General features: G+C 42.2%; 1 protein-coding gene across 1 annotated transcript in view; it reads left to right on the forward strand.

Moving 5' to 3' along the window:
- POR (cytochrome p450 oxidoreductase) overlaps positions 1 to 25,295 on the forward strand; it is a 141,708-nt gene extending 116,413 nt beyond the window's left edge. The window contains exons 9-16 of the mRNA XM_082244640.1: positions 106 to 222; positions 1,111 to 1,229; positions 2,584 to 2,765; positions 3,819 to 3,968; positions 8,903 to 9,170; positions 15,087 to 15,232; positions 18,726 to 18,811; positions 24,931 to 25,295. Coding sequence (XP_082100766.1) covers positions 106 to 222; positions 1,111 to 1,229; positions 2,584 to 2,765; positions 3,819 to 3,968; positions 8,903 to 9,170; positions 15,087 to 15,232; positions 18,726 to 18,811; positions 24,931 to 25,075 — 1,213 coding nt within the window. The 3' untranslated portion in view covers positions 25,076 to 25,295. The remainder of the gene's footprint in view (positions 1 to 105; positions 223 to 1,110; positions 1,230 to 2,583; positions 2,766 to 3,818; positions 3,969 to 8,902; positions 9,171 to 15,086; positions 15,233 to 18,725; positions 18,812 to 24,930) is intronic.
- Positions 25,296 to 27,467: the final 2,172 nt, after the last annotated feature.

Below are 27,467 nucleotides of genomic sequence, written 5' to 3' on the forward strand. Positions count from 1 at the left end.
ACGGCAACCGTGCAATTCCAGCCTTAAAAGCAAAACTCTGCTATTGCATTATATAGGTAATGTATGTAAGTCTATACAGTGTATGATCATGTTCTTACCCTGCAGACCGTTTGATGCAAAAAATCCATTCCTGGCTGACGTAACCGCAAACCGTAAGCTAAACCAGGGTGGAGAGCGCCATTTGATGCACCTTGAGCTGGATATAAATGGATCAAAGATAAGGTATTCTGCCATCTGTGCTTTTCTTTAATTGTCTAATTTGTGTGTTTACACCCTGCTTACCCAGCTGTTAATCTAAGCAAGTCATTTATATAGCCCATAAAAGAATGAGGTCAGGCAGGCGTAGCCAGAAGCTGTTTACAGTAGGTGAAGGATATGATTATTATAAAGCTGGCAACACACATTATAATTTCTTTTGGCTCTAGCTAAACACCAATTGTGAGTATCTGCTTTACCTCCATATAAGTCAAATTGATTGTTTAGATAGATATTTGCACTGCATAGGTTAAATCTAAAAAACAATTTTGCATAGGTAACAAAATATTGAATATGCATAACAGTACATAGTATGAACTGCAAACAGAATGCAACAATTTAACTAAGGAAGCAAATGAACATTTTTACTAAATCTGTTCAAATCTGAGATCTGGGACATTGTTAGATGCTTCCTCACCTCTATCTCTGAAATGCTCATACAAGAAATGGTTGTTGCTGGTGTCACCGGGACAAGAAGGCACCAACACCAATTAAAATATTATCAGAAGTTTTTTAGCTCTTCCCTAGTAGCTACTGTAAATGTGCATGTCTCAGTTGAAGACATTTTACATCACTTGCATTCCTGAAAATAAGTGAGGGGAAATTTCTCCATTAGGAGCTAAGATGTCCAAAAAACCTGATAGAGAACCCTCTCCTGCTCATTTCATCCGAAAAAAGTTTTGGCTTTGTTGGTGGTATAATTTAATGAGCAGCGGGTATGTCCTCTTTATCTGTTATCCCTATTTTCTGTGTGATCTGCCATTCTGCAACTTCATTTTAATAAAGTAAAATTCCTTACATACCTATGAATTATATTTTCTTTCTAGTGAATTTTTTATTTTTTTATTTCTGTAGGTACGAGTCAGGCGATCACGTTGCAGTCTATCCAGCAAATGACTCCTCTATAGTCAACAAGCTGGGAGAGATTCTGAGCGCAGACCTCGAGACTGTCATATCTTTGAACAATCTGGATGGTGAGTTCTTCCAAGCATTTGTACATTTTAGGTAAACTTTGTCCCTGTCCTCATACAACTCGCTGTGTAAGCAGTGAAGCGTGGAAAAACTCTTTGATAAATAACCGTGTCATGCAATATGCCCTGTTCTGACCTAAAAGGGTACAGTTGGGTTTTTTTTTTTGTGGTATTAGGTTATATATATTCTGGTATATATTGTACATTAAAATGAAAGTCCTATTGACATTCCAAGATCTTTACAATTATACACAGTCGTTTAACCACTTAAGGACCGGAAAGTTTTATCCCCTTTTATGACCAGGCCATTTTTTGCTATACGGCACTGCATTACTTGTTGCGCGGTCGTGCAACGCTATACCCAAATAAAATTGATGTCCTTTTTCCCCCAAAAATAGAGCTTTCTTTTGGTGGTATTTGATCACCTCCTGCGACTTTTTTATTTTTTGCGCTATAAAACAAGTGTGACAATTCTAAAAAAAATATATATATATTTTTTACATTCCGCTATAAAACATTCCCAATAAAAATTTTTAAAAAATAAAATGTTTTCAGCATTTTAGGCCAATATGTATTCTGCTACATGTTTTGGTAAAAAAAAATACCAAGAAGTGTATATTGATCGGTTTGCGCAAAAGTTATCGCCTCTACAAACTATGGGAATGATTTATGTAATTTTTATTTATTCTTTTTACTAGTAATGGCCTCGATCAGCGATTTTTAGCGGGACTGTGACATTGCGGCAGACAGATCGGACACTTAACTGACGCTTTTGGGGGGACCAGTGACATAACTACACTAATCAGTGCTAAAAATATGCACCGTTACTGTACTAATGACACTGGCAGGGAAGGGGGGGAACACCAGGTGCGATCAAAGGGTTAAGTGTGTCCCTAGGGGATGCTTTCTAACTGTGTGGGGGATGGACTTGCTGGATGAACACAGAAACCGGTGTTCCTAAATGGGAGGAACACAGGATCCCTGTGTTCATCACTGACAGAACAGCGGTCTGCCATGTTTACATCGTTCTGTCTCCATGGGGAGCGACCGCGGGTGCCTTGCGGGCATCGCATTCTCCGGACCTACTGATTGGCTCCCACCCTGTGGCCAATCGGCGTTCGTGCGCCTCCAATAGCAGTCTCATGAAGCGACGTACAGGTACGTCGTTTCGCGGGACAGACCCGACCTGCCACCGTAAAAGTATGGCGGCTGGTCAGCAAGTGATTAAATGTGGTTAAGAATGTTATGAAAGATTCCTAATAGAGGAGTCAAAGTCAAATGATTAGTATCACACATAAGCGTACAGTATATAACTGCCTGTAATGAATAGCTGAATATACCATTCTTTTTTTTACAGAGGAATCCAACAAGAAGCATCCTTTCCCTTGTCCTACCACATACCGCACAGCTCTCACCTACTATCTGGATATTACCAATCCTCCCCGCACCAATGTTCTGTATGAACTTGCACAATATGCCACAGATCAGAAAGAGCAGGAGAACCTACGGAAGATGGCATCTTCTGCAGCTGAAGGCAAGGTAAGCTACATACTGAATTTTTAATGTGCTTAAGCTAAACGCCTTTTGCCTGTAGAAGCAGCTCAATGTTATCCTATATATCAATGTACATTAGGTCGTTTAGAGGCAGAAATAAAAAAAATAATAAAGATTATTTTTTATTATTCCGGATTTATATAGCGCCAACAGTTTACGCAGTGCTTTGCAACATAAGGGCAGACAGTACAATTACAATACAATATATTCAGCCTAATGCTGTAAGCATGGCGGTGGGAAAAGGGTCAGAAGCTGTCTCCTAAACATATTTGCAGTCACTGGTGATTCATTAATGCTGACCTTGAGTGTCTTTCCTACAAATCCAAATACAGAACAGTATTTGATTGCTGCTTTAAAAGGAGAAGTACAGCCAAAGCTTTTTTGGCTGTACTTCTCCTATGGATTACAGGAGTGCATTTCGTTCTGTACTCCTGTGACCCAGTTTCAGCCAACAGTGGGTTAAAGCCTGCTGTCGGCTGATATCCCAGAGCTGGTCCAAGCTGGGAAAGATCCCGACCACATGGTCAGAAGCATGGACTGGCACCTATCTCAGCCTCTGTGATCCTCCCAAGAGCCTGAGCCAGCCCCTCCTGCCCCCTCCACAGCCCATCGGTCCAACAAGCGCTGGAGGGGCAGAGCAGAGATCTGGTGACTGAGAGTGGAAAGGGAGAACTGAGGGATTGCTTAGTTCTTACTGCAGAGGCGGCAGAGGATCATTGCTGCATCCACCTAGATGAGTATAATCTTTTTTTTTTTTTTTTGCCCATACTGTTCTTTTATTGCTGTCCTATAGATGTGATCTTGCATTTTTTCAGAAGTTGTTTTTAACACACATTTAGCATGTGTTTGTATTTATCTGGTTGCAGTACATTTTGCTATTTTAGCATTGGTTGTAAGGGGGCAGAAGGAAATGGCTGTTTATTTTTGAAAGCCCTTCCATAAAACATATGAGACAGTACACGGTAGGCGACATTTGTTGAATGCTTATTATTGTGAAATCACTTTATTAATAAATATGTGTTTTTCAAATATATGTAGGCTTTGTATCTCAGCTGGGTTTTAGAAGCAAGGAGGAATATTTTGGCTATTCTGGAAGATATGCCTTCACTACGACCTCCGCTTGACCACCTTTGTGAGTTGTTGCCCCGCTTACAGGCTCGTTATTATTCAATTGCCTCTTCTTCAAAGGTAAGTTCTGACAAAACCATATGTACTCTACATATCCTACAGCTTATTTGGGAAACTTCAAGCAAAGAACTGTGGCAATTTTTCCATTATAAAGCAATCATGTTTCCTATGTCTCCTGTTGGCTTAACCGGTTGCCGACCGCCGCACGACTATATACTGCGGCGGTCAGCCCCGGCCAGGCAGAGTGACGTATCGGTACGTCACTCGCCTGTCACTGACTTGCGAGCCTATCGCGGGCGGGCGCGCGCCCGCCGAGGCTCGTTCACAGACAAGTCAGTGCGTGTGACCGGCGGACTCGATGTCCGCCAGTCACACTGCGATCGCTCCTGTGAAGGGTGAAAGACAGAGCGGCTTGTGTAAACAAGCTGCCTGTCAGTTCTCCCTGTGTAAAAGTGAAGATCTGTCCGTTCTACTATGTAGAACGGTTGATCTTTGCTTTTACACCAATAGGAATGTCCCTACACAGTTAGAATCACGCCCCTAGGACACACTTAACCCCTCCCTGTCCAATAAAGTTAACCCCTTCCCTACCAGTGTCATTTTTGCAGTAACAGTGCATATGTATAGCACTGATTACTGCAGTAATGTCACTGGTACCCCCAAAAGTGTCAAAAATGTCAGTCAAGGGTCCGATCTGTCCGCCGCAATGTCGCAGTACCGAAAAAAAAATCGCAGATCGCCGCCATTACGCGTTAAAAAAAAAAAACACCAAAAATGACAAAAATCTTTCCCTTTGTTAGTAAACGCGATAACTTTTGCGCAAACCAATCAAAATACGCTTTTTGCGATTTTTTTTTTTTTTTTTTTTTTTTTTTTTTTTTTTTTTTTTTTTTTTTTTTTTTACCAAACATAGGTAGCATAAAACAAATTGGCCGAAAAATGTTAAAAAATTTTTGATTTTTACTTTTTTTTTTTTTGGGGAATTTCATATAAAAAAAATGTGAAAAATATTGTTATTTTTGCAAAATTTACGCTTTTTTTGTTTATAGCGCGTGATCAAAAAATCGCACAGGTGATCAAATACCACCAAAAGAAAGCTCTGTTTGTGGGGAAAAAAGGACGTCAAATTCGTTTAGGTACAGCGTCGCACGACCGCGCAATTGTCCGTTAAAGTCACGCAGTAAAAAATCGCAAAAAAACCCCTGGTCCTTTAGCAGCCAAATCCTCCGGGGCTTAAGTGGTTAAAGAGACCCCAACTGAAAAATTGAGAGTGAAAGCAAAAAATCAAGAAAATGAAATGCTTATTGCAGTGTTTTTTTTTTTTTTTTTCTATTACTTTTTTCTTAGTCGTAGAGGATACAGGCTCTTTAGTTCTTTCAATAGGTTACCTTCAGATGATTAAATGCTGGCATAAAAAGCTCCCAGGACATCCCCTAGATAACCCCTGCTACTCCCAGCTAGCCTCAATTTCGCGGGTGTACCTAGTGGGACATCTTCTCTTTACCAAGAGAAGCTTACCTTTTCCCTTCTCTCTAATCCCAATCCCTTGTTACACTATAGCCCCTACTCCAGTTTAAGATCTGTCGACTCCTTGCCTGAGCCTTAGGGGTCCGCACCTGGACCCTGCTGGATTAAAGAAATTGGGCTAGCCTCTAATATTGCTGAGGACACTGGATCCTACCTGGGTGCCCACCTTAGCATGTTGTCATCTTGTTGAGCAAGCCACAGGGTGCTATACAGGTCCAATGCCATTGTCTGCCAGTGCCATTTTATCCACTGTTGGGCAGAACTGCATGTTCCAACCCTGTCCGCATCCCAGGCGTTTAGACTTGGGAGGCAGACTTTTTCAGTCTTCGGCATTTAAATCTCTGGAATGGGCTTTTTATCTGAAGGTGTTTCAAGCCATTTGCCACAGGTGTGGAATGCCAGATGTTGATCTACTGGCATCCAGATGGAACTTTTAAACTGGACTGGCTTGTTTGCTAGGTCTCTTCTGATGCAAGTTTTTGGTGTTTGCTGTGTTACCCAGCCTTCAGTTGTACTGCTTTTAGATGTTCCTTGGTAATGACTAAAGGTCCTGTGACCCTGACTGTAAGACAATAGGATTTTTGACTTGCTTGTAAAATCTATTCCCTGAAGTGCACTATGAAACCATGGGATCTCACCTCTGTTGTTATCTCTCTATGGCTTGCTACTGTCGCGTACCTTGTGGCAGAGCGTGAAATGTAGAGGGAGACCTCTCGTACAGCCCTGGTTCAAGGGCCACTGATGTTGCGACAGTGGCAGCAAGAACGCGGTAATGAGTGCCTGTAAGATCTTCTGTTGGTCACAGAGGTATATGGCAAGTGCATCACCAGAGTTGAGTCGGATAGCTTGAGCGGCGGATTGCAGCAGGAACAGCAGACCCCAGGTTGGGTAGACAGCAGCTGGTAGTAGATGCAGTAAGACTGGCAGCACACAGCAGGAGGAGGACCATCGCAACCAGGCAGTATGCAAAGCAGAACAGACCGATAACTGGATGAAGGGTCAGACAAGCCACGTCAGCAACTGATGATCAGATACAGACATAAACAGGCAGAAAATGGTCAGGATACAGGAAATGGGAATAGGAACACTGGTAACAGCTGCAGATCAGCTGGCAACCTACTAGTGCAGCTGCTGCACCTAAATAGGCCACTTGGCGCCAGTGTCCATAATGAATACACGCATATGCGTGCACCTGCGCACCGCAAGACAGGCAACCGCAGGACCGCACCTGTGCATTTTCGTGCGCCTCGGAACTTCAACTGCACTATGGCCAGTGTGTCACTGACCGCTACAAAACTAAAGCTGGTCATACATCCTTCAGTAATTTTGTCAGCCAGCTGAATGAAAAAATTGGAACCAATTTCCCCATCCACACATTTGATGTAGATGGGGAAATCCTCCCCACTGTGTCTTTTGTATTCTGACAGTGGGACTCCCCTGCCGTCAGGATACATGGATTAGGCTGCATGCGCTGATCGAATGCAGGTTTTCCAGCAGAACCGTTTGACAAAAGCTGGTCGAAACGACCGGTTGAGCAGATAGGGCTAAATACTGAAATAAATTTGGGCTATTCCTGCTAAACCGGCTGAATTTTGATTCCATGTATGGCCAGCTTGTAGCGAACTGGAAGTGGGTGGGGGTTATAAAAAACTGCTGGGTCATTTGCTTTTTCTTTTTTGTTTTACCAGTAAATCAAAAATCCTGATTCAAATTACTCAGTTTACATTTAAACATGATAAAAAATTTGACCACTCAAGCAGAATTCATTCCCCAGCACAGCCTTCTGCTCTTCTTTCTTTTTAAAGCCCTCTCCTCCTTTGAGAATGTCTAATCCTTTTCTGTGCTGGTTGCACATATTTTAAGGGAAGATTATTATTTTTTTTTTTAATATGAATGATGATTGTTTGATGAAAGGTCAATTCTAAGCCTAGTGCACCCAATGAGAATATCAGACAAATGATTGTCCTTTTTTTTTTTTTTCGCATGCTAGTTTCATGTTGAAAATTAAGAGGTTACTAAACTTACAAACATTCTTGTGTGACAGAATACAAGGTCGGAATTGAAGTATTGTATTGTAATGGTATTCTTTTGTTTCCGAGCATGCATGGTCTTTGTCTTTTTTCATACAAATACCATACAAATTACATGAAAATTGTTTGTTTATTGTGCAAGAAAACTTTTTACAGTTTGTTCCTTCGGACATTTTCGCATGGACAGTTGTGATTGGCTCTCAAAAGCTGTGTAGTAATGAATAGCTTATTTGACGATTGCGCTGAATGTGTGTTTTTTTTTTTTTTTTTTTTTTTTTTTTCCACATCAGATATTCTCATCGTTAGTGTACTAGGCATAGGAATTACTGTTTTTATGTGCATTTTTTTTTGCAATGTCAACAATATTATCAGTTCAGTAGTAAATGTATATTTACCAATGGCAGTTTATCTGCAGCCAGTCTGTTAAAAGCTTAAGGCTTCATGCACACTAGAAAGCTAAAAACTGCTTGTGTTTTGGTGCTTTTTTTTGCCTGCAATCAGCTAAGTTTTTGATACCTTTAGCGTTAAGGATGCTGGTGGCTCAGTTTCTTAACAACCAGTGACTAAGTTCCAATAGGGTTCCCCGCTGACCACTGAATGTAAAAAAAAAAAATTGTCAGCAATAAAAAAAATTGTGGGAAAACGACTTGGGGGTCCCCTCCAAATTTATACCAGACCCTTAGGTCTGGTAAAGATTTTGAGGGGATCCCCCACGCCAATATTTTTTTTTTAAATGGCATGGGTTCCCCCCCCCAAAATCCATACCAGACCCTTATCTGAGCATGCAGCCTGGCAGGCCAGGGAGGGGGGGGGGGGGGGGAAACGAGTGAGAGGCCCCTTCCTCCTCCTTCTGAACCATTCCAGGCCACATGGCCTCAATATGGCGGGGGTGCTTTGGGGCACCTTGTCCTGATGTTGATGGGAACAAGGGCCTCTTCCTCACAACCCTAGCCCCCAGATCCACCCCCCAATGTGAATTAGTATGGGGTACATAGGATAACTCATCCATTGTTAAGGATGTGGTGGCCAGCTTCCCAGGCTGGTCCTTCTTACAATCAGCTAATCACTGGTTAAGGATGCCGACAGCCTCCACTGTAGAGTTTAGGAGCTGTCAGCATTTTTTTTTTTTTTTTGCCAAAATGCTTGCTGCTCGAACGCACTGGCAAAGGTTTTTTTTTTTTTTTTTTTTTTCCTGCCACTAAACCCTCATGCCAAAAAAAAAAACTCCCAGTGTGCATGAGGCCTTAAGTGGTTAGCAGTTGGTAAATGTTTCTCAGTGTGGCTCACACTATTTAATAGTGCTTTACAGAATGTTGAATTGCATTAAGCTGAGCACAATTTTTAGGAAAGCATTCAATAACTTGATTTTAGTAGTAGCATGTTTTATATGGCTTGGTATCCATATTCCTTATTGAATATTTTTGTCCCGTGTCTCAGGTTCACACCAATTCCATACATATATGTGCAGTGCTTGTAGATTATGAAACCAAGACTGGCAGAACAAACAAAGGAGTCGCCACCAACTGGCTTAAAAACAAGCAACCATGTGACAACGGCCATAAATCAACAGTACCCATGTATGTCCGCAAGTCACAATTCAGACTGCCTTTTAAACCCAGTACACCTGTCATCATGATTGGACCTGGCACTGGCATTGCCCCATTCATTGGATTTATACAGGAAAGAGAATGGTTAAAGCAGCAAGGTAGGTTGACTGTCAAATTACAGCAGCAATGAGGGGTTTCTAAATATTTACAACCACGTTAATGAGTTAAATTAGCCCTCCTAATTTTTATCTTTGACTACAGAAGGATTTGTCTCTGTTGTGGATAGTAGAATAGGGAGTTTACCATAAGACAGCAGGGATGGGCTGACGCCCCCTCACTCCACAAAAATGCTTTGTTCTCAGCCAACAGCAGGACTTAAAATGGATAGAACATGGGGAAATGTGCATGTAGTGCAGAGATGTTGTGCTTCTTTTTTTTTTTATGGTTTTTGATTGTTTTCTAACAAAGGAATATACAAACAATTGTACTGCCCCCCCCCCCTCCCCCCCCCCCTTAGGCCGGCCATACACGGAGCAAATTTCTTTCCTTCAACCATAGGTTACAGGAAAGAAGTTTGCTTGATTTCTCCCATCAATACAGACTGTGCTGACAGGAGAATCAGCAATTTCTTCTGGCGGGGGAAGCCGCCCCCACGGAGAGAAGACGGTGATGATCGCAAGAGAGTCCGGCAGGCCGGTTGTACCTAGGTTGATCAGTCGATCAACTGGGTACAGCCAGCCTGCCCATTAATAGTTTTAATCTCAACCAGTTCAGCTGGATTCAAACCATGTATAAATCTTTTACAAGGTTTACAAAGTAAGCATTGTCAGAATGTAGGTTTCACAAATAATGTATATCTGCAAGTCATTACATAAGACATAGCAAATACAATTTAGATCTAGAGAGCAGGGTCTGGGTATAAGCAAGTATACAGAGAAGGTATTCAAAGTTTTCCCTATGTAATAGTAGAATATCCTGGATCAAGACACATTTTACTTCAGATGTTGGAACATTAGTTCAGCCTCAGTGATCTTCTAACATGTACAAGGCAATGCAAGATTCAGCCTGTTTTAGAGTAAGCAGAGGAAGAAGATACTCCATCTGTTTCCCAGTAGTAGGAATAAATGGGCGGTTTTATATAATGTATCCATGGATCCCAGACCTTTTCAAATGTCACCTGGTTGTTTTGCAGGGTGTTTACTATTAAGTATGATCTATGATGTAATTTTGCATTTCATGTTGTGATATCAACCACTAGAGACTTCTAAGCCTTTGTGTTTGACAGTTTTGAGGTTTGAAATATGTAGAAGATAAATGTCTGGGAATGTGTCTGAAAGGGTCTAGAAAGGTCTTCTCTTCTTCTCGAGTGCATTCTTGGGGATGTTGATCCTGGTAACAGAGTGGATCAGTGCATGAATTCTTGTCCAAAACTGTCTGATTTTGGAGTAAGTTCGCCACATAAGGCTCCATGTACACGGGACGTTGTAAATGGCCATTTAGGAGCAGTTGGGCGTTTTTTTTTTTAGAAGCCCCTGAACCCATCTACATTTTATCTTATCTGTTCATGTACACAGGGTAGTTTACAGTCTTCTGCAGGCAGTTGAGTTCAGGGACGTTTTTTGGAACGCAATTATTTGCATTCGAACGTGTGTTTCCCGGCGTTTGAAACGCGGCCGAACGCGACCAAACGTGACCGAACGTGATGAACATACGTTCAGCCACGTTCTACGTTATTTTGCTTCCATTCAAAATCAATGGTTCCCTATGGGAGCCTATTGATTTGAATGGAAGTCGCACCACAAGTCGGATCAGGATGATCCGACTTGCGGCACGACTTGCCCTGTGAGAATCTTGAGGGGCAACTCCATGCCAAAAAATGGGGCGAAAAAACGGCGAGGAAGTCCCCCCCAGGTTCCAAACCAGGCCCTTCGGGTCCGGTATGGAATTTGAGGGTAGCCCCACGCCGAAGAAATGGCGTGGGGTCCCCCCCCAAAATCCATACCAGACCCTTATCCGAGCATGCAGGCCAGGAAAGGGGAGGGGACGAGCGAGTGGCCCCACCCCCCCTAGACCATACCAGGCCACATGCCCTCAACATCAGTTTTATTCTGCCTAGTCAGGAGGAAGGACCTAGTTCCTTGCTGCGATCCCCGGCTCTTGGCATTTTTTTCTTTTTAGATGGACATTTTTCTCCTGTTTTTTTCCTGTTGATCTGCAATCAACTGCCAGACTGGACAACAGGCTGGATAATCTAGATCCAGTGGTCACCCCAGTTTGGCCAGCGAGCGCGCACAGACCTCGCCCCTGTGCTAGGTTGGCCCTGACATAGCCCCACTGGACGGGGGCATGCCTGCAAGTTAAATGCTTTGCTAGGTCGCATACGTCCTGGTTTCGGCCAAGTCTCAGCGTTCCTCTTGGTCAACAGCCCCCCCATTTCGATGGAGAGGATGTTCTGTCTGGAGCGGGGCCCACCTGGTTCCTGGTATGGTGAGTAGAGCGACAACCATGATTCCGGTTGAAGAGTCCTTGGCCTTTAAGGATTCGGCTGACAGGAAGGCAGAGTTTGTGGCCCAAGATATGTACACTCATGGCTGGTTTGGCACTGAGGCCGGTATTCACCATTGCCCCAGTGTCGCAAGCTCTGACTGAGTGGGCTAACCTTTTACGCCATGACCTGGAGGGAGAACAGCTCCCCCCTGCCTTTCTGCCTTGGCGGAGCTGGCAGACCAGCTGGTCCAGGGGCTGCTGTTTCTGTGATGCCTCTTTGAATGTGGCTCCCCTAGTCATTCGGTCCGGCTACAAGATCGAGTTTCGCATTTGTCCCCCGGTAAGGTTCTTTCCTTTCAACTTGCGCCTGTCCCCCCGACCGCTTACAGGGCCTGTTTGGGGCGGTACAAGACCTGTTACGGCTGGGGAGGCGTCCTCTGCAAAAATTATGCTCAGGGGATCTGGACACTGGAAGAGTCCAGACTACCGATCAATGTCTTGGAACTCCAAGCAATCAGGAATGTCCAGTGTGCATTCAATTGGACAATGCCACAGCCGTGGCTTATGTCAATCACCAGTGGGGCACAAAAAGTGTCCTGGCGGCTCTGGCGGTAGCCGGCATTGTTAGGTGGGCAGAACGGTTCATCCCAGCCCACTCCCATGTACACATTCCCGGGGTGGAAAACTGGCAGGCGGATTACCTCAGTCGGCAGGCGTTGGACAAAGGGGAGAGGTCCCTTTATCCGGAGGGGTTTCATCAGTTGTATCTCTGATGGGGAATCCCCGAGGTGGATCTGTTGGCGTCTCTGCTAAACAGAAAGGTGAAGAGGTTTGAAAAACACACTGAATCCTCATGATATGGGATTTTTAGGGCAATCCAGACAGATTTGTAAAAAAAGGTAAAAATGTTATTCAAAAGATTATATGGTTTCTTACAGAAGAACAAACCTTTATTTAAAAAGTAGGGACACAAAATACATTTATATACATGTAAACTTAAAAAATGTACATATACAGAATAGAAAAAATGGTTACGGATTGAATCAAGGGCAAAGTGGTATTCCCCAGCTTGATGCAGTAAATTTGATAGGAAACAGCTTAGATGTTACCACAGAAGGGGAAAATATAACACGTTTCGACATATATAAAAAACAGATTCTTCCTGAGGGATTTCTCTACCACCTCTGCAACACAACAATTACGTTCCAGATAATGTACTTTTTATATAGAAATATTAACTCCCATTTCATAAATATTTTGAAATGGAGACCACAGCTTACATCTTAAGGGAGACCATTTGGTTTAAATGTGTCCATGGACTTCCTGGCTGAGATCAACAGATAACGTTGCAACAAGGATCACTGGAGCGGGGGTGTCCGATTCCAATACCCACTTGGCAAAAGAGAGGGGCCTGGAGTCAATATAGCAGGGCCTACATGCTAAGAAAGAAGGAAAACCAGGACATTAAACTAATAGTACAGGACTAAAAAAATCCAGAGAAAAGGGGGGTGTATCTAATGCTTACTAGAATTAAATCTTCCTGCAACTCGTATTGCCTGGCTGAAAAGCAGACAAAGGTGGCACCTCTAAGATTCTGGATGTGGTCCTGGAATTGGCTGAGGAACACCACAGCCGCTAAGTGTCCAATTCCCCTCCTTCCCATGTGGAGGGGACAGAGAATGGCATCAGAGGCGATCCCTGGTGTCTCCATATATGAGAGCGCAAAATAACGTCACGCGCCGCCGCGTCACTTCTGGTCTCCAGGATGACAACATCCGGAGATTAGGTCGTGGCCATATTGAAAACAAAAAGCTGCCGACACAGGAAATACCTCAAGCGGTGGAAGATGAATGAGGGGATTAATATCCCACCATCCAAATACCATCACATTAGTGTGGGGGCCTCCCTGTGTCTGGTGCAAACGTCTAAAATCAAAGCCAACGTGAGGTTCTATTGGCCGAGGACACATCAACACCAGTACATTGGTCATAACCTACGCTGGAAATAAACATTCTATAAATTAGGGGAATGAACAAAATATTGAAAGCAAAACCCTTCATTTGAACAATTTTTAAAAGAAAAAAAAATAATAATATAAACCCCATTGGAGTATATCTGTACACACAAAAAAAAAGAAACTTTAACCATGGATGAGCCCACAGGGGAGAGATAATGGGGGCTCTGTGCGGTTAGAAGTCCCATAGATATCCCAAGAATACATCAATCCATCTTGCCAGAATCAAAACCCTCCAGGAATGGTCTAAAGCTTTCATTTTCATTAAGGCGGGGGAGGGGACCCCTACTGAAATAGTCAAGTACAGTGGCTAAATGTTTAGCACTTCTGCCTAGCAACACTAGGGTCATCGGTTTAAATCCTAACCATGGCGCTACCTGCTTGGAGTTTGCATATTCTCGCAGTGTCTGCGTGGATTTCCTCCGGCTACTCCAGTTTCCTCCCAGACACCAAAGACCCGCTAGTAGGTTAATTGGGCCTAGTATATGGATGTATGTATAACTGTGAAATAGGGACCTTAGATTGTAAGGGATTTGAGGGCAGGGAATGTGAATGTACAATTTGTGGAAAATGCTACGTAGATTGATTGCACTAAAGAAGTACCTGTAATAAATAAATAAGTAAATCTGTCATGAGACAGAACATGAGTGTTACTAGTCTCTCATGGAAAGGCCATTCCCTTACTTGCTTATTACAAGCTAGCTCAAGGACTTTATTGTATGCAGCTAGAATGCCCCATATTCTTAAGCTGATCGTATATGTGTTGAAATTTGGCTCAGAAGGGACCAGACAAAATTTGATCCATGTATGGCCACTGTTGGTTGGAACAGAAGTTGATCTAGCAATTGAAGTGTAGCAGATGTAACTTTTATTCCATAACAAACACATAAACTTACATAGAGGCTTGTGTATTTGCTCGTAGCTTGTTTGTTATACACCAGCCTCCTATGTAAGTTTGTGTTTGTTATGGAATAAAAGTTACATCTGCTACACTCAGCGGAGCCTTCCTTCCTTCCTTTGCTTGCTAGTGGGACCTTGCTTCGGCCTCTTGGAGCTGCCCTCTGTGTAAGCATGACACATCTGTGCACCTCTGAAGTCCATCCACCAGTCTGGTTGCCCCTCTCCTATCAAGACTGCCTCATTGGAGACCCATCTCCCAGCGGAAGCGCCCAACAAACTTTTTTCTTACTGTTTACCAATTGACTTCTGTTCAGCCTTCCTGTTTGAAAAAATCTACGATCAGCACTGCAATGTACAGCCTTTCAGAATACAAAGAAACAGCGAGGAAGAATTCCCCCATCCACCTCATATGTGTGAATAGGGGAATTGGGTCAGTTGGTTGAATGAGGGAAAAAAAACGGATTCTTCCATTGCCAGTCTTAGGTTTAGTAGGTGTTTTCTATCTAACCAGTGCCCTGTAAAGAGTTCTGCACTCATGGTTTGTTTTATGTCTTGCTTGCTATACCATAGCGTAGATGACATGTAGTAATGTTATGAGTAAAGCATTGAGTATGAATGTAGCTAAGGCGTACTATCCCTTTACAGACTTTACTGACCTAATTTTCTTATTTAGGAAAGGAGGTTGGAGAGACTGTTCTTTACTATGGTTGCCGACATGAACATGAAGACTATCTGTATAAAGAAGAACTTGCCAGATTTCACAAAGATGGTGTTCTTACTCAGCTGAATGTTGCTTTCTCTCGAGATCAGAAAGAAAAGGTATGAAAATAAAAAGCATTAAGATGAACTTTCTGATGGGCCGTATTTTTAAAGTTTGTTTTGGGAAAACATTGAAGTTTTATTTGTTCATAGTAGTTTTGATCAGTACCAGAATGTAATAAGTTGGTGCTGGTGGGTGGTCTCCTGTTGCATATTAAAATTCCATCTATCCATTCTTATATTGGATTTAATTTAGTATATGCTTTTTAAAGTTGCAGTCAAATGGTCTGTTATGGCATATTTTTAATTTTACCAAATGGAACACTCCATTTTGGCAAAGCAACATACGTATGTCAGCCAGCTAAACATCTTTATAATACATTGCAACAATATTCTGTTTCAGATGTTGCTTTACGCATTGACTTACCTCCATAGACCCAGTCTGCCTGGGCAGTATGGTGACTTGCTGACTTAGTACAACTCTTCAATAAGACATACAAGTTTTTTCCAACTCCATTTTACATTAGCTAATTTCAGGAAAGAGGATGTTTTTCCAGTCTTTTTGAAGTAGAAAAGGAAAATTAAGGGTGCACTCACACTGGGACTGGTTGAACTTAACCGTACTTGAGTTAGATTGTGCCCACACCCCTGCTGGCCTACACTCACACTGGACTAAAAAATAAGTGCACCCAGGCACTTACAACATCACCTCTGCTAACCAGGTCACAGTAATCCCTGCTTCTGTACATAGTCCTTTATGGAGAGTTCTGTGCGCTGACATGGTTGGCACTCACACTGAAACAAAGTGAACCAGACCATCTTTCCAAATGGTCCCGGCCCCGGTACACATAACCAATCCCATGTGAGGTTTGGAGCACTGACCAGTGGCGGCTGGTGCTCGAAATTTGGGGGGGGGGGGCGCAAAAAGAAAAATTTGCGGCAAAAAAATTGCGTGACTTTGATAGGAATCACACCCACAACCACCCACATCCCAATCGTACTGCTCTAGTGAGAAGCCTGGTTGAGAGCCCGTAGAAAAAAAAAAACTGTAGCTGAAACCGCATTGTAAAATTGTCCAACAACAGGACTGTTTGTAATGAGAGAGAATAAGCTAAATATATCCCTAAAATAAATGAAAACACCAAAATACCATTCTGTAACAAAAGCAGATTAAAAAAAAAAAAAACAGAAAGCCTTACAGCAAAAAACTATTTGCTATGGGTTGAACAGTGGCTAATGGTAACCACTGACCTCAAATCAACTATACAATAAGATTAAAGATAAAAAATGCCCCCTAATCATAGGAAGACAAACAGCAAAGGAGTTTATTGCACAATAAGCTAGCAATCAGAATTAAATTGCAGAGCTCTAAATGACCGTAATCTCTGCATTTTTTCAGCTTTCCCTATCTTTTCTATACAACAGCTTCAATACACTGACACTATGGTTGCTTTCCGCTTACTTGTTCATATTAGGGGGCTGGCTTATTTGAAAGCTTCCTTTTGGCCCATCTAAGCCCATAATTCAAATGCAATAAAAAAAATCTACTAGATAAATCTGCACAAAATTATTCTGAATTTGCCTCAAACCCATAGCAGCAGTTAACCAAAACCTCATTCTTTATACCTAAATATGTTTCTACTGATAGCCTGCTGATTTATATTAAGACATTATTAGTAAAACACATAAATAGCTTTATTAGTTTTATTATTAAAGATAAATAAAAACAATGGCACATGTATTATCCCAATATTATATATGTATATAATGGATCCTTTACCATATTTTTAGATACAGCCCTGATAATTCAACAGGCTAATAGTCAGCACATCTCCTATAGACTACACAGAGCCCCGGGTCACTGCAGAAAGTTAGCCAGTCTGAGTCTGTATATGACCTTTACATGAGATTTGTAAAGATATCCATAAAGGCCGGAGTTTAGGGGATAACCTTTATTGGTTAATTTAAAGGCATATTTTACATTTAAAAAAAGTAATATCAAAAAATGCACCAATATTGAAAAATAAATATGCATTTATTATTTATTTATTTATTTATTTTTTTTGTTATTGAGTTTGGAAAACATTGAAAATACAGATCATGGGTGCAATGGTCAGCCTCCCAGAGACTATTCCTCCAGCCCCATGTCCATACCAGCCCCAGGTCCTGCAGACTATTCCTCCAGCCCCATGTCCATACCAGCCCCAGGTCCTGCAGACTATTCCTCCATCTCCAGGTCTGTACCAGCCCTAGGTCCTGCAGCTTATTTTTCCAGCCTCAGGTTTATACCAGCCTTAATCCTGCAGATTATTACTCCAGCCCCATAACCATAACAGCTCCAGGTCCATACTAGCCCAGGTGCTGCAGACTATTCCTACAGCCCCAGGTCCATACCAGCCCCATGTCCTTCACACTATTCCTCCAAGTCTATACCAGCCCCATGTCCTTCACACTATTCCTCCAAGTCTATACCAGCCCCATGTCCTGCACACTTTTCCCCCAGGTCTGTACCAGCCCCAGGTCCTGCACACTATTCCTCCAAGGCTGAGACACTTACCTGGCGACGGCTCAGCTCCCGGCGGCGGCTTCTCCCCTCCTCGCGACTCCGACGTCCGTCCTCTTCTGCTCGGCTCCCGGCGGCGGCTTCTCCCCTCCTCGCGACTCCTCTTCTGCGGCGGCGGGAAGGTGACCGGGCGGTCACGGTGAGTGACTGATGCACGCACCGGCACCGCCCCCAACGAGGTCAGCATGGATGTCCTGAATCATGATTGGTCCAGGCTGGAGTCTGGACCAATCATGATCCAAGACATCACAAAAGGGGGTGGTGTAGCGCAGGGCTCTGCGCTACAGTTACGCCCCAGAAGGCCGCCAATCGGCGACTCTGCGGGTGGAAAACCCCACCCCCCCATAGGCACCAATGAGGCGGGCGCCAAAAGGGGGGTGGTGTAGCGCAGTGCTCTGCGCTACAGTTACGCCCCAGAAGGCCGTCAATCGGCGCCTCTGCGGGTGGAAAACCCCACCCCCCCTTAGGCACCAATGAGGCGGGCGCCCCTTGTGGGCAAAAATTTTTTTTTTTTTAATCTTTTTTTTTTTTTTTTTTATCGGCCGGCCGCAACTGGCACTGACACTACACAAACGAATGGACCAAGGGAATGAACCATGCCTTGAACCAGTTTAAAGTGCCAGTGTGAATACACCTTTACTTGCCTGGGCCCTGTCTCTGTGAATAACACTGAGGGAACATGAAAGATGTGGGAAAGGTCTAGCAAGGACTAAACTAACTAGCACTAAACAAAGTGTGGACAGAGGCAGAAACCAATATTTCATTGGTAAACAAGTTGCAATAGCTAAAACCACCATTAGATGATGGTATACTACAAAATGATAACTTGGTTCCTGCCTTGGCACCATAGCACTTTCCCCACTTCCCCTTCCCCCACTTCTTTGTTTGTGACTTTTTCGTTGTAGTTTGTACACTGCACTATCACCTTTTTTTTCTTTATTTGCACTTGGATTTGCTTTTTGGCTTAAAGCTTTAATTCATGTTTTACAGATCTATGTCCAACACCTTCTTAAGAAAAACAAGGAGCATATATGGAAGCTGATTAATGAGGAAAATGCTCATATCTATATATGTGGGTAAGTAATCTCAACTCAGAGTCCTGGCAACATCAGAATTTGTTTAGACTTTGAACTGTTGCAGTGATTTTACATGTGCTAGCAGAACTTGTATAAAGGAAATTGCTACAGAGCATCGGCCAGGGAAACCTGGTTTCTTGGCTTCAAACTTGAGCAACATCTCATTGACACATGCAGCATCAGTAAGCAGATTTGCACTGTTTAATTTGAATCTCTGCAAATGAATAATTAAACAATGTTGGGGGTAGATTTAGAACAGCATTCCGTTGTTTTACATAAAATACTGCATTTATGTAGTCACTGCATAGCATGCTGACTGCACCAGTTATATTTTCTTAGGGTCAACTCCAAGCATAGACTACTACAAAAAAAATCACATATTCGTCACGTAATCCCCAATTTTAAAGTTGGACGTTTGCTGAAAACTTTACTTGTCACCTTTTTGTATGATCACTTCAAAGAATATGCTGCATGGAAACCATACCAAGGCATTTGTATATACAGTATCTCACAAAAGTGAGTACACCCCTCACATTTTTGTAAATACTTTATTATATCTTTTCATGTGACAACACTAGAGAAATGACACTTTGCTACAATGTAGTGTAGTGAGTGCAAAGCTTGTATAATGGTGTAGATCTGCTGTCCCCTCAAATTAACTCAACACACAGCCATTAATGTCTAAACCACTGGCAACAAAAGGGAGTACACCCTTAAGTGAAAATGTCCAAATTGGGCCCAAAGTGTCAATATTTTGCTTGGCCACCATTATTTTCCAGCACTGCCTTAACCCTCTTGGGCATGGAGTTCACCAGAGCTTCACAGGTTGCAACTGGAGTCCTCTTCCACTCCTCCATGATGACCTCACAGAGCTGGTGGATGTTAGAGACCTTGCGCTCCTCAACCTTCCGTTTGAGGATGCCCCACAGATGCTCAATAGCGTTAAGGACTGGAGACATGCTTGGCCAGTCCAGTACCCTCAGTTTCTTTAGCAAGTCAGTGGTCATCTTGGAAGCGTGTTTGGGGTCGTTATTTTGTTGGAATACTGTCCTACGGCCCAGTCTCTGAAGGGAGGGGATCATGCTCTGCTTTAGTATGTCACAGTACATGTTGGCATTCATGGTTCCCTCAATGAACTGTAGCTCCCCAGTGCTGGCAACACTCATGCCGCCCCAGACCATGACACTCCCACCACCATGCTTGACTGTAGGCAAGACACACTTGTCCTTTATACTCCTCAACTGGTTGCCACCATACACGCTTGACACCATCTGAACGTTGGTCTGCTTGTCTTCAGAAAACTGTTTGCGTGATTTCTTGTGCATCATCTTTAGAAGAGGCTTCCTTCTGGGACGACAGCCATGCAGACCAATTTGATGCAGCGTATGGTCTGAGCACTGACAGGCTGACCTCCACCCCACACCTTCAACCTCTGCAGCAATGCTGGCAGCACTCATACTTCTATTTCCCAAAGACTATCTCTGGATATGATACGGAGCATGTGCATTCAACTTCTTTGGTCAACTATGGCAAGGTCTGTTCTGAGTGGAACCTGTCCTGTTAAACTGCTCTATGGTCTTGGCCACCGTGCTGCAGCTCAGTTTCAGGGTCTTGGCAGTCTTCTTATAGCCTAGGCCATCGTTATGTAGAGCAACAATTTTTTTTTTTTTTTTTCAGATCCTCAGTGAGTTCTTTGGCATGAGGTGCCATGTTGAACTTCCAGTGACCAGTATTAGAGCGTGAGAGCGATAATGCCAAATTTAACACACCTGCTGCCCAATTACACCTGAGACCTTGTAACACTAACGAGTCACATGACACCGGGGCGGGAAAATGGCTAATTGGGCCCAATTTGTACATTGTCATTTAGGGGTGTACTCACTTTTGTTGGCAGTGGTTTAGACATTAATGGCTATATGTTGAGTTATTTTGAGGGGACAGCAAATTTACACTGTTATACAAGCTGTATACTCACTACTTTACATTGTAGCAAAGTGTAATTTCTTCAGTGTTTTCACATGAAAAGATATAATAAAATATTTAGAAAAATGTGAGGGGTGTACTCACTTTTGTGAGATACTGTATGTACATTCATATGGGATGAGGATGATCATTGATCTTAACTACACTGAACAAAATTATAAACGCAACACTTTTGTCTTTGCCCCCATTTTTCATGAGCTGAACTCCAAGATCGAATACTTTTTCTATGTACACAAAAGGTCATTTCTCTCAAAATTTTATTCACAAATGCACTTCTGCTTTGCCGAGATAACCCAACCACCTTACAGGTGTGGCGTATCAAGATGCTGATTAGCATGATTATTGCACAGGTGTGCCTTAGGCTTGCCACAATGAAGGCCCCTCTAAAATGTGCATTTTTACTGTATTGGGTGGGTCCGCGGGGGGAGTCAGAAAACCAGTCAGTACCTGGTGTGACCACCATTTGCCTCATGCAGTGCAACACATCTCCTTCGCATAGAGTTGATCAGGTTGTTGATCCTTGCAACATGGGGTCATGCATTATCATGCTGCAACATGAGGTGATGGTCTTGGATAATTGACACAACAATGGGCCTCAGTCACGGTATCTCTGTGCATTCAAAATGCCATCAATAAAATTCACCTGTGTTCGTTGTCCCTAACATATGCCTGCCCATGCCATGGGCCACTCGATCCACAAAGTAGACCTCAGCAAACCGCTCACCCACACAACGCCATACACGCTGTCTGCCATCTGCCCTGTACAGTGAAAGCCTGGATTCATCCGTGAAGAGAACACCTCTACAAAGTGCCAGACGCCATTGAATGTGAGCATTTGCCCACTCAAGTCGGTTACGACGACGAACTGCAGTCAGGTTGAGACGAGCATGAAGATGAGCTTCCCTGAGACAGTTTGTGCAGAAATTCTTTGGTTATGCAACCCGATTGTTGCAGCAGCTGTCCGGTTGGCTGCTCTGACAATCTTGGAGGTGAAGATGCTGGATGTGGAGGTCCTGGGCTGGTGTGGTTACACGTGGTCTGCAGCTGTAAGGCCTGTTGAATTTACTGCCAAATTCTCTGAAACGCCTTTGGAGACGGCTTATGGTAGAGAAATGAACATTCAATTCATGGACAACAACTCTGGTAGACATTCCTGCAATCAACATGCTAATTGCACACTCCCTCAAAACTTGTGGCATTGTGCTGTGTTCTAAAACTGAACATTTTAGAGTGGCCCTAAGGCTCCATGTACACGGGACGCTGGAAATGGCCGTTTAGGAGCAGTTGGGCGTTTTTTTCAGAAGCCCCTGAACCCATCTACATGTGATCTTATCTGTCCATGTACACAGGGTCATTTACAGTCATTTGCAGGCAGTTGCGTTCAGGGACTGTTTTTAGAACGCAATTATTTGCGTTCGAACGTGTGTTTCCCGGCGTTTCAAACGCGTCCGAACGCGTCCGAACGCGTCTGAAAGCGATGACTCGCGTTTAGCGTTTGCGTTTTTCCATTTTAAAGGGGAATAATTTTTTTGACCTCTAGGAACGCTTCTAAAAGCAAACGCCCGCAAACGCTGCTAAACGCGGGTACAAACGCGACCGAACGGACGTTTCAAACGTCCTAAAAATTCCAGCATTCAAAGGGACTTTTAACAACGTCTCGTGTACATGGAGCCTTATATGTGGCCAGCCTAAGGCACACCTGTGCAATAATCATGCTGTCTAATCAGCATCTTGATATGCCACAACTGTGAGGTGGATGGATTATCTCGGCAAAGGAGAAGTGTTCACAAACACAGATTTAGACAGATTTGTGAACAATATTTGAGGGAAATAGGCCTTTTGTGTACATAGAAAAAGTCTTCGATCTTTGAGTTCAACTCATGAAAAAAGGGGCAAAAACAAGTGTTGCGTTTTATACTTTTGTTCAGTGTATGTAGACAGGGCTAGTTTTTCATTTCAAGTCAAAGGTATGATTGTACACCTGTAACTGTTCTGCTTTCCCTAATTTGGAGGCAAGTTGTAACCCATTTTTAAAGGCCTCATTCACGTGGGACTGTAATGTCCACTCCCCAAGAATATTCATCTGGATTTACAGATGGATGTGGATAGTTACAACCACTCAGCCTCTACAGATCATGGACAGGTTGATAGTGGCAGCAGCTGTCCTTGGGTGTTTTTCATGTCACTGTACATGGAGGCAATACCTGAGATAGGAAACAGCCCTGTTCGCATGCTTGTTGGATTCCAGAGGCAGTCATCTGTTCATAACTGCAGTTAATCATGCGCTAATGCACGTTAACATCTATGTTGCAGCTACTGTCAGCCTGTAGCTGGTTTGTACAGGCTCAGGGGCCATAACTGAAACAAACAAAGATAAAATTCCCAGTTCAATTTGCCAACCAGTCTGCTTACCAACCAAATTGGCCTGTCTAACAGTTTGCGTCAATACAGGGGTTTAGTTAGCACACATTTGCAAACGCATGTGAAAGCTGCAGGGCCACGTCAAGGCTCCCTGTTACCTGCAGTCCTAACTCTAATGAATTTTAAAGAGTCTCCACAGTGGGAGCACATAAAAGCTAATAACTATCTAAATCTCCCTGTCCAAATAAGCGTCCGCCACAACACAGCACAAGTGTAAAAAAAGATAAGAGAATAGCAATATGTGCAACGTTAATAAAGATATCTTTACACTAACCATTAATAGATCCTTAAACCATGTATGGATATCATATATAAATATTCAGATGCTAAATCAATGTAAAAATATGTTGTGGCAATAAACATAACATTCCAATAAAAGTGATATAACAAAATAGTGACACAACACGTCACCATAAGTGTGACATGACTTAAGTAAAAAAGTGCAAAGAATTTGAATTGAACTGAATTTAAACCCACGACTAAAAAATATTGTTGTGAAGAGAACCACCACCGACAAACAGAGGCTTACCAGAATGAGTGGACTCAGTTTGGCATATGCCTAATGGGTCCACTCATGCAATGGTGTCTGCACACCCAATAAGGCAAGGTGTCCAAGCAACTCTTTTTTGCCAGAATATTCTTTGTCCTCCCTCAGTAGAAGGATTCAGTAGAGGATGAGCAACAATACTCTCAGGCACAAAGATTCTTCTCCAGCAAACGCGCAGTGTATGGATCATCAAAAAAAAAAAAAATACCCCCAGATAGTGTAAAACCATGCAATAAAGGTATTTATTTAAAGTTCAGAACACTTCCAAATCAGTGGTCAAAGCGCTTTCAAATGCACTGTATACAGCATGGGTATGCAATGGCACGGACAGAAGTTGACTTCTGCCCATGCCATTGCATACCCATGCTGTATACAGTACATTTGAAATCGCTTTTTTGACCACTGATTTGGAAGTGTTCTGAACTTTAAATACCTTTTTTATTGTATGGTTTTACACTTACACTATCTGGAGGTTTTTTGTTTCCTTTTATTTGATGATCCACACACTGAGCGTTTCCTGGAGAAGAATCTTATCTGTGCCTGAGAGTATTGTTGCTCATACTCTACTGAATCCTTCTACTGAGGGCAGACCAGGAATATTCCAGCAAAAGAGAGGAACGGCCATATCATTTTCCCCTTGCCTTTTTGGGTGTGCAGACACCATTGCATGAGTCAACCCATTAAGCGTATGCCAAACGGGGTCTACTCATTCCGGTAAGCCTCTGTTTGTCGGTGGTGGTTCTCTTCACAACAATATTTTTTAGTCATGGGTTTACATTCAGTACCCATGTTGGGGCACATTTTGAAGATCAGTTTCATACACATTTATTTGGACTTATATGGACTTTAATTCTTTGCACTTTTTCACTTAAATGTCATGTCACGCTTATGGTGACGTGTTGTGTCACTATTTTGCTCTATCACTTTTGTTAGAATGTTTTAATGTTTATTTCCACAATGAATTTCCACATTGATTTAGCATTTGACTATTTTAAATATAGCTATACATGGTTTAAGGATCTGTTAATGGTTAATGTAAAGATATCTTTATTTGCGCTGCACATATTGCTATCCCCCATACAACCAGTTAAAAATTGTGTGAGCAGATTCCATTGAAAAAATGACAGCTTTTTGGGGCAACATTAACCATTTTCTTTCCCATCTGCAGTGATGCCCGTTATATGGCGCGTGATGTACAGAATACTTTCTATGATATTGTGGAGGAATTTGGAAAGGTGGATCATGCTCTGGCAGTGGATTACATCAAGAAACTAATGACCAAAGGCCGCTATTCTCAAGATGTTTGGAGTTAATACAGGCAGTCTGCCCATTCTAGAGGTGGCACTCAGCTGCTGTCGGAAATCCAACATGAGCCAGTTAATGAACCGTTTTACAGATAACGCACGTCTTTAGCACCAGTTCTGAAGAGCCACAGCTGCCTTGTTTTTGTACTGTTCTAAATGTATTGTATTCAGTTTGTTTTGAACTGTACCTGTCGACACAGCAGCTTCTATGTTTGCAAACTTTTATTGGTCATTGATGCAAAAAGGACTTTTACTCTAGTAGCATTAACTTCCAAGAATCTGCTGTTATTCTATCCAAAACATTTTTGGCTTCTTTTTTCTTTGGGGTAATGCAATATCAGTTCATGTATAGAAGAACCAGAATCATGAAACCCATCATCCTGTTCAGTACAGTTTCACAATTGGCATAATTATTATTTTGCTTCAACAGATCGTGTTACCTCTTAAATAGTGAATTTAGACTTGTTCTGAGAGCATCAAAATTCTTTAGATTTTCAATGATCGTTTAACTAAAATAATACAATTTGGCCAATTGGAATGTTGTAGGGAGAGTTTGTCTAGGCATAAAGTACTTTGCTGGTTTAATTAAAGTAATGGGTTATGTGGAATATATATGTTAGGACTAATATATATTTGCCTTTTTATCTCTCCTTCCTTTCAAAACTTCTTACCATACATAAAATTGTCCATGAAACAGTGTTTTTGTTTGTGCCTTGTATGTATAGTTGGGTTTAGTTTGCATTTCATTTCTAGTCTTTAATATTTTTGTGGCTTCGGTTCTTGACTTGATTTTTTTTTTTTCCAAAATATTACTCGACAATTATTGTAGTTCTGTGCATTAAAGCTTTCTAATTGTGAAAGGAAGGAATGATACCAGTTTCAGTGATTGTAAAATGTCCCCGCCTGTATATGTTTTTGCTTGTCAATCAGGCCTCTATTAAATATAGTCTGAACCCCCCCCCTACTGCTACAAAGACATGTTCAGATGTGTATACTAGCAATTTTCTATAAATTGAACTTTAATATTTGCATATAAAAGACACATTGGTATATATATATATTTTTTTTTTTAAGTCTGTGGCAAGCTCTTACTTTGCTGTGTAAGCACTTTTCACTGTCTTACGTTCCCACAATCAGTCTTAGACTTGGTGTCTTGGAACCAAGAACACACTGTGTTTTAAATGTGCTTTGTACCCCAAAACCTAGGACCTTATTTATTCCTTGATACAGCATAGTTAGGTAAATGAATTTAATCAGCTTATACGCTAGAATAATTTGGGATACATGTGGTGTCCAGTATGTGATCCATGGGATTTTCACATGGCCGTAGACTTGCGTGTTATAAATGGTTTTGTCTTGGGAGTAGTAGTGTATTCGATTTTACAGCAGTTACTTGAAGAAACTGCACTGATGAGCATAGTGTACAGAATAAGCCGCTGGAATGTATTATGATTAGGAGCCCTGGAAGCTACGTACCTTATGTAGGAAAAATGCAGTTGAATACCATTCTGTACCACTGTAAGTTCTCCTATAACCACTTGGAGCACAACATCTTTGGTTCAGAGCTGCTGTTCATTCTGGACTGAAGACCTTTGGTTGTCTGTGGACAACAAAGCAAATTTGTCACACTTGCTTGTTTCAGGGTTACAGAATGTCTTTCTGGTCTTGCTGCAGTTCATATTGCCTGCCAATGTTCTGTACTAACATTTTTAACATTTTCCAGCTCTGTATCTTACTCCAAACTAAATTCAGTTTTTTATGCTTCTAGTCAGATTGGAATTTTATGAAAATATTGTTACAGATTATGATTGTAAATAATTTTAAATACACATTAACCTTTGAAATAAAGTATAAATTTTCCATTCCCCTGGAGTCTTGTCCCTTTTTTTTTTTTTTTTCTTTTTATACAAAAATCCAATATGGCCTTAAAACTTGGGGCCAGGATCACAGCTGAGCAGTGCATTAACACACTTCACATTACTCCTTTAAAGTGCATTGCATAAAGTCTGCTTTAGAATGCATCACCGGAATATTGCCTTAGTGCCGTACATTTTATTTGGCTCCCCAGCACACAAACATGTCCATGGAGAGGCACTGTACTTTGTAGTAATGCATGCATTACCACAAAATGATTTACTTTTTTATGTTGGCTATGGGCAATTGGAGCATCAGGGTGGAGAATTGGGAGGGAGGCTGCAGCATGATAGTTAAGAATCACTGTCCAATACCATGGCAGTGGTGATAAATCGCCATTCAGTGTCCTGTAACAGTACAGTGGTTGCACTCTGTTACACAGCGGCAGTAATTCTGTGTCCTATTACATGGCAGCATAGTGCTATTCATTTGGTGTCGTATAACAGTCACTCCTACTCACAGGATAGCTCATAAATGAAATTGACAA

The sequence above is a fragment of the Pelophylax lessonae genome, assembly GCF_965119305.1.
Source record: "Pelophylax lessonae genome assembly, chromosome: 2".
In the NCBI taxonomy this organism is placed as follows: Eukaryota; Metazoa; Chordata; class Amphibia; order Anura; family Ranidae; genus Pelophylax; species Pelophylax lessonae.